At 37.5% G+C, this 8,250-nt stretch overlaps 1 protein-coding gene across 1 annotated transcript; it reads right to left on the reverse strand.

Moving 5' to 3' along the window:
- Positions 1 to 3,214: 3,214 nt before the first annotated feature.
- LOC109827451 (trans-resveratrol di-O-methyltransferase-like) lies at positions 3,215 to 6,067 on the reverse strand. The gene is made up of 3 exons (XM_020394458.1): positions 5,504 to 6,067; positions 4,601 to 4,873; positions 3,215 to 3,609 (listed from the first exon to the last, which is right to left on the reverse strand). The coding sequence occupies exons 1-3, from the start codon at positions 5,999 to 6,001 to the stop codon at positions 3,307 to 3,309; spliced, it is 1,074 nt and encodes a 357-aa protein (XP_020250047.1). The 5' UTR covers positions 6,002 to 6,067; the 3' UTR covers positions 3,215 to 3,306.
- Between the last annotated feature and the right edge of the window lie 2,183 nt (positions 6,068 to 8,250).

An 8,250-nucleotide genomic window follows, 5' to 3' on the forward strand; every position in this document is an offset into this window, starting at 1 on the left:
CTCCTTCAATGCATCTTTCACATTTTCTATATTTATCAAAGCATCTTCTTCTCAACATAGTTTTTGGATAACAAAATTGCACCATACGCGTTTTTCATCTAGAATCCATAACAAAATCTACTCGCCATTAATAAATTGCTTCTCCCTAGTATTTTTAAATTTAACTTTTATTTTACTATAGCCATTTGTTGAATGTAAATATCATCGTCAAGTGGTGACTTCTTTATAAAAATTTTTAATCTTATAGACTTCAACGAGATACAAATTAGAAGTAGACTAGTCACTACCTGAAATTAGATTAATTACCAAATTAATAACAACCAATAATTTGTAGATCTTCTCCACTCTATCCCATTATTAAAGTTCTAGCACGCACTCATAACTAGACTCCCTATCTTGTACATTGGGAATGCATCTTTAAACATCAAGGCGATCAACATCATGTTGGCCTTCTTGTTTTGATGATGTTTAACAAACAATTTATCACTAATGTTGTTTGTCTAGTATTTGTGTTTTCTTATTTATTATAGACAAACAATGTAGTTGGAGGATGGATGGAATAGAGCTTCAACGATCATATCCAAAGGAGGTTGGCGGAATGTCGGGTTGAAGCTTATACAATTCAAGTTAAAGATCAAGTTCAAACTTCATCCGCAACGTGTACCAAGTTGAGCTACAATGAAGATCAAGATCATTGCTTGGGTAACTTTAGTTTAGGTGTTATATTATGTGTGTTAGATACTCTAAGCTCAATATCATATACACACACATTTATTGGTTTCTTCGTATATATATATATATAGTTATATATACAGAAGTTTTGGTTTCTATGCATATATATAGTTATATATATACATACATGTGTTTTTGAGTTTTCATGTTTATAAATATGAAATCACATGTTTCATATTTACCATTGTGTTTTTCATATTTTTGTAAAATGATGATTTTTCACAAATGGGAAATGCAATTTGGAAAATTCTTTTTGTAACATGTTCATTTACATGTTTATATACATTTCCCAAAGTTTTATATTTTTTGGACTTCATTTGTTATTTTTAACAATTTTCTAAAAGTCAAAAAAATCTGTTTTAAAATCAGTTTTGGAATGTATCAGTCCTCGGTCGACCGCACATGTGATCATTTGTCAGTGGGCAGCAGAGAGTTTGTCGGTCGACCGCACCGGTCGACCGAGAGCTCGAAATTTCCATCGGTCGACCGCACCGGTCGACCGAATAAGTCTCTGCTTGTTTTCTCAGATTGGGATCTGGATCGCGGTCGACCGCGAATTTTTTCGATTGACCGCCGCTCAGTCAGATTCCTTCCAACGGCTATTTTTGTTACCGTTGGCTGGGGCTGTTTTTGTCTTTTGCTTGGGGGTTTTGGCTGAGGTTTTGGGAGGCTATAAATACCCTCATTGATCTCAGTTCTAGATTAACCCAAGAGAATGTTTTAACAAGTTTTAAAAGAGTTTAAGTTTGTTTAGTTTGTTTTTGGGGTTTGCTGTTACAAAGAGGAGTTTGCAATCTTGTCATCTATTGGAGAAGTTTTCTAAACTCTATCTAGCTTTACATTTGCTTAGTTATTTGATTATCATTCTTTAAAGCTAGTTTTTATATTGAGTTTAGATTTGATTATATTATCTCATTGTTACACACACCCACTTGAGCTTATTGTATTTGCATACATAATATATTAGGGTTGTGAGAGATTGTAACATTGAGTTGTGCTTCATTGTGTTCTCATCTATTGTAGAGAACAAATTTATATTTGTTACATTGTGAGATTGTTAGGTTTTCGGTGAGCTAGAAAACCGAGTGTATTGTGAAGTTTTCGGTGAACTATAAAACCGATTGTGAGGAGTGACGTTGATCGGTGAGCGTTGAAAACCGACACTGTGAGGTGTAAACGTTATTCGGGTGAGCGTAGAAAACCCGGTTGTGATAGTGGATTTCTCCCCGGGAGTGGGGAGCGGAGACGTAGGACGGAAGGTCCGAACTCCGTGATCATATCTTGTGTTTGAGTGTGCTTTGGCGTTTATTTATACTTGTGTTTATATTTCTTGTCGCCATTGTCATTAGCTCATTATTTATATGATCCACTATCTAGTTCATATTGTTTACCCTTGTGTTAGTTTTTATATCCTTGCATATATCATATTGTATATCTCTTTGGTAGGATATATCATCTTGTGTTAGTTTATATATCCTTGCATATATATATTTCATCATATAGGATATATCTCATTGTTCATATTGTTTATCCTAGCTAATGTATCTTATTGCATTTTATTCTTGCTAGGATATCTTGTTAATTAATTTTAATTGGTATTTAATCGGATTAGATTAGCATAAGACCCTAATCCCCCCCCCCCCCTCTAGGGTCTAACACATCAAGTATGTTGAATTCCAATGAGCATATCGATAATCAATTTTTTTTCTCTTAATTGCAATTGTTAAACATAAACATAAACAATTTATTAGTACTTCAATATAGAAAGTATGAAATTTAACACTTGCAATTGTTAAACATAAACATAAAGAGATTATTAGTACTTCAATATAAAAAGTATGTAATTTAACACTAGTAATAAATTTTAGATTTTACATACCTCTTGAACAGCACTCAAACATTCTAAGTCTTGCTTCATTATGGGTGAAGAACTTGACACTTTCCTACACATTCTCAATTATTGTTGGTATAATTACGTTTATCTCATCTGTTTTAACGTGCATCCCTCAATTGATGCCTGAGGAGGAAATTGTGTTTGATGTTCCACTTTTTGTTTATCCATGAAATTGGTACTTTGTAGACTTCACAAAAAAATTGCGTACAAGTAACTTATTAAGAATTTCACAAGCAATAGATTATAGGTTAATTGCGAACACACCAACTGTACAATCGCCTAACTGCATATATAGACCCCATGTAGTTCTGTCGTTACAGAGAGAACCCTTAAGTGAACTTGCTTGTACCTTTTGTCCAAGCGAAAATTGTTTTTGACAAGTAGACCTCATGAGTAAAAGAGTCAAAAATATATCAGACCTATCTGCCATTTGGTGATAAGTACAGGGGGTCCATCCACAACAAGAGAACTGCATCTCTCTTTCAGTAATTAAGCGATAGTACGATACAAGGGGTCAACCGACCTAAGGCTTTGCATAGATATGCCCGCCCACCCACCCACAAAACACACACGCACAGTTCTTTTACAAAACCAAACCACAACATTAATACACATACGTACTGACATACATAACATACAAATATAGACAAACCAATATATTCATCAAATGACTTAACTAACTAATACGATATCTCAATAATACAACGAATGCCCAAAGCCGGAGTTATCTTGCACTCTTTGAATCCAGCTTCAGTGAAGAGCTTCTTCCATTCATTCTCAGTTCTCTGCTTCCCTGTGACGTGAACCATCATATGCATATCGAAGTATATTTGGGTTTCGTTGAATTTTGGAAGCTCAATATTTGCATCGATAACTTTGTCGATTATGATCACTTTTCCTCCATTTATCTTGTTGGGGATCGCCTCCTTGCATCTCTGAAGTATGTTCACGCACTCCTCGTCGTTCCAAGTAACCAGTACAGACTAGAAATAATAATTTGCAGATTGTTAAGAGTATAAATTATGATCTCAATCCTCACTTTAAATATTTGACAGAGTAACGAGGACCTTTGATATTCTTAATTAAATTAAGTCCCTCTAACAATTAGATCAAAACTAGAAGTTATGGTGAGAGTAAAGTTTTTGACATGCCCCACTGGTTGAGAGCCCATTTAATGGGTCGAAACCTAGACTCACACATCAGTATCAATTTTCATAAAATCTGCATTAAATTCATGACTAGTAGAACTTGAACCCGATTTGTGCTAATATCATCTTAAATTAAGTCTCTCTAATTATCATACCTAAACTCTGAAGTTTTATATTTTTATATCCTAACAGACATGATATCAAAGCCACCTTTACTATTTCTATCTCTAGGCTCTACAGGAATATTGGCTAGTTAGCTTAGACTCTGATTAGATTCAATTGCTCTGTTAACTTCCAAGAGCCAAAAATCTACTCCAAATACAATTCAACAAAGAGTAGTGATAAGTGTACTACTACCCCTATGCTATTTTGGCACTACCACTCACAAAAGAGTAGGGTCATGATGACGCACCACTACAATTTTCAAGTGATGAGTCATCATGATCACACTCTTTGTGAGTAGCACTAGCAAAGTAATATAGGGAGATTAATACACTTATTGGTATTTTTCTTCAGCGAATTTTCTCAGTTTATGGCCCAAGACTTAATTAAGGCAATGATAGACTAATTATTGCTCAAATTTGCCACTATAAATAAATAAGTTTAGGGACCGGTGAGCTACTAATTATTTTGCAAATAAGTCTGGACTATAAATAAATAAGCTTGGGGGCGGCTTGTCACATGTCAAAGCCGTGTCCCACTCTCGTGTGGGGTTGTAGGTTCGATGCCAAATAATAATAACAAACAAATAAAATAATAAAATTTGAAATTTCACCCAGAATTGAAATCCTCTTCACAATAAATAAATCCAACACGATCAAGTTACCTTGAGAATCAGCACGTCGGCAGCTGGAATTCCCTCAAACATATCACCAGCAACGTACTCAATATCCTCACTCTTCTCGAGAGCATCAATCACATGAGGCAGCTCAAACAAACTACATTTAATCTCCGGAAATTTTTTCTTGATTTCCAAAGCAATCTTCCCTTTATTTCCCGCCACCTCAACCAAAGACTTAACCCCTTCAAACTGATCACCGCAATCGTCAACAATAACCCTAGCAACCGCAGCTGAATCACTATCCAATCCATCGCTCACCTATAAAACAACTTGGAGTAAATCAGTTTTATTCATGTCCTCTTTAGTTATTTTGGGCTTTTTGTCTTTAGGTCCAATAGTTTACCTCCCTTTATTTTTAAACCCAAGTAGTATTAGTTGTATCTCTAAGCCCAAATTTCTTTTTGTATTTGTCTTTAAACCCAATTTTCTTATATAGGGGGACCCACATATAAGAGTATTATATTTTGGAATTGGGTTTAAAGATAAATACAAAAAGAAATTTGGGCTTAGAGATACAACTAATACTACTTGGGTTTAAAAATAAAGGGAGGTAAACTATTGGACCTAAAGACAAAAAGCCCTTTTTTAAAACCCCACCCACAAAAACAAAAAACAAAAAGAAACCCATAATTTTCAAAATATAAAAACGACCACCCCCTTTAAGTTTGGGGGTTATTTGGAGACCCCATTTAACTATGAGATTTTATCAAAAAAAACTTCCTTAACAATGTTAACCGCAGTTTTTTGCAGGGTGTTTAAAATTAGACATGGGGATATTTGGGTCACGTTTTAGAGTAACCTCTCAACTTTGAGGGAGTTCGCCGATAATATTAGACCTCATTGCTTCTAGGTTGTTCAATAGATTGGATTTTCTATATAATAGCTCACCGTCTTGGCTAGCCCGGGCATTTCGCCCGTAGCCCCCCAAATGTACATGCCATGACAAAGCTCGAATGCGGTCGATGGGGTTTCGCACTTGAACCATGAGCTCAGGTGCTGCCATGGATCAAGCAATGGTTGATACAGCGCAAGTTCAATGAACGGAGTTATTGACTCCCCCTTTTGTTTGATGAGGAGGGAGGCGTTGCGTGTGAGGGAGTATGTAGTTTCGCCGTTTTCGGAGGTGCTTTGTCTAAAAAAGCCGTTGTGGGTCATTAGGCTCATGAAACGTCGGAAGTTGTGGAGTCTGCAGGAGGGGATGTTGAGGGCCGTGGCGAGGTCAGATATGGTTATTGGGTCACCGTGATCGTGAACGGCATCGGCGATGCCGAGCTCAACGGCGCATTTTAGGGAGAAGGAGTTCATGAAGCTAAAGATTTGGTTCCATAGATGGTTTTGGGCTTCTAGTAGCTCTTTTGAGGTTGGTATTGGGGTTCTGTTGGACATTTTCTGCGGAATTTTTGTGTGGGAGGTTTTGGCAAGTTCTTGGTTGTGTATATTTTGGGGAACCGAGTGCAAATTTATAGAGGCTGGAGAGCGAGGAATAGGAATTTATCAGGGTTAGAGCAAGGGCAGCAAGCTTTGAAGAGAGCTCTCAAGGCTGACGTGGCCGTGGAAAACAGCGAGACTTGGACCGGTTCGAACCTGATCGACTATCTTATGCTTGATGATGGTAGCTCGATCGAGCACTTTCATCACAACGCTCTCCCCAATCTTCGTGTTCTGCGCGAACTTCATCTTCGCAAAAGTTCCCTCTCCGATCGGCCGCGGCGGAGGTTGCGGGAGAGGGTTTGATTCACCGTTGGTCAACGAAGGCTGAGTTGAAGATAATGACGGAGATGAAGAGGACTGGGTTCGAAGGCTGAGTTGAAGATAATGACGGAGATGAAGATTTGGGGAGATGAAGGAAGATGAAGGATTTGAGGGCACTCGGTTGGAGAGATGAAGGAAGATGGGGCGACGGTTTTGGGGAGATGAAGGAAGATGGGGAGATGAAGAAAGCCGCGGGTTACCTCGAAGACCGTGTGCGCTCTCTCGTAGGCCGTTGGTTGCCTCGAAGACCGTGTGCGCTCCCTCGAAGGCCGTATCCAACGGTTAGAAATAAAATACAAGATGTTTAAATATAATTGAAAGTAATGGGTAAAATATTAAAATAGAAGAGGGGTTTTTTTTATATTGTTGGAGTTCCTAACTAGGAGCTTGTTAGAGCTCCATAAGAGAAGGGGTGCCTCCTAAGGCTTAAGTTTTTAATTTTTTATTCTAAAATGTTTGAGAGCTCTTGAGAGCTTGCTGACTAGGACTCCCAACTGGGAGCTTGATGCACTTGCTCTTACAATATAAAAGTAGAACCCTCAACTCTTACTACAACTTTAAAGTTTTAGGCGGTATCAAAGCGTAAGATTAATTGCTTTGAACACTCTAATTTTTCTAAATAATAGCGCCGGAGGCACAACGCAATATCACATCGCCTGCAGAAGGGACGAGACACGTAGTACACATCGGAAGGCGGACCGACGCACCCAGCTCAAGGTTCAACTTTAGAGTTTTGATGTAATGATTAGAGATACTTTAAAATAATATCACAACAACCCAAGTTCAAATCTCATGTGTACGAATTTAAAGCAATTTTTTTTTAAAAATTGACACTCCTATCTGACTCTAGTTTTCGGAACGTAAAAATGCCCTAAATCTGTGAAGGTATGTTAGAATATAAAATATAAGCTCTAACTCTTCCACAACTTTATGCAATGGTTTAAGAAACTTTAAGAAACAGAACTATAGACAGAAATGCTAAGCTTCCCACATTTTATGAGAGGTTTTGTTTGTATTTCTATGTGATTTTCGCTTCATGTTTTGAAGGGTTAATTGCAAATGGACCTATTAACTCTGTTGTATAGGGTTTATTGCAAGTGCACCTATTAACTCTGTTGTATTTTACTAACTTATGCATTGGGAGAGCTAAATTTGTCAAGAATATTCTCACATAATTTCCAGAAGAGTTTCAAAATTAGCAAAAACAATAGAGATATCAATGTGGCCAGAGCGTTTGTGCACTAATCGTGTTAGTTCTCTTGTTTTGATGATGATTTACAAACACCATTATTGGTACTAATTGCTTGATTGAGTGATATTGTGTAGATTGTATTTTTCCAAGCAAGATAGTGCAACTGTTGGAGGATTGGATGTAACAAAGAGTTACAACGATGATATCCATGGAGGTGGAGGCAATGTGGTGATCGAAACAAAGCTTTCAAGAGCACAATACAATAGAGAAGCTTTATCAAAATATGAGCAAATATCAAGACCAAAGAATTGATATATGTGAGATATTTGTAATTGGGTGATTAGGGTCAAGAGGCTCTAATATGCAATATAAATTCAGCACAAGCAAAACACAAAACAAAAATGCGATAAAAGGAAGAGAGATAGTGTTAGGAGTTCGTTATCCTTGACGCGCGATGTGTTAATGAGGTTCGGCCCTCTGGCCTACGTCCCCGCTCCCCACTCTCGAGGAGAAATCCACTACACACCCGGTTTGGAAGCCGGAACTTCGTCTACACAGTGATCTCCTCAGATCTCTCTCACTACACAGTTTGATCTCAACAGATCACACCCTCACAGTAGATCTTACACAAGATCTCACCCTCACAGCAGAAGAAAAAAGTGCAAGACTCTCTCTTTACACAGCCCCTATG

The sequence above is a fragment of the Asparagus officinalis genome, unplaced genomic scaffold, assembly GCF_001876935.1.
Source record: "Asparagus officinalis unplaced genomic scaffold, Aspof.V1 AsparagusV1_Un217, whole genome shotgun sequence".
In the NCBI taxonomy this organism is placed as follows: domain Eukaryota; kingdom Viridiplantae; phylum Streptophyta; class Magnoliopsida; order Asparagales; family Asparagaceae; genus Asparagus; species Asparagus officinalis.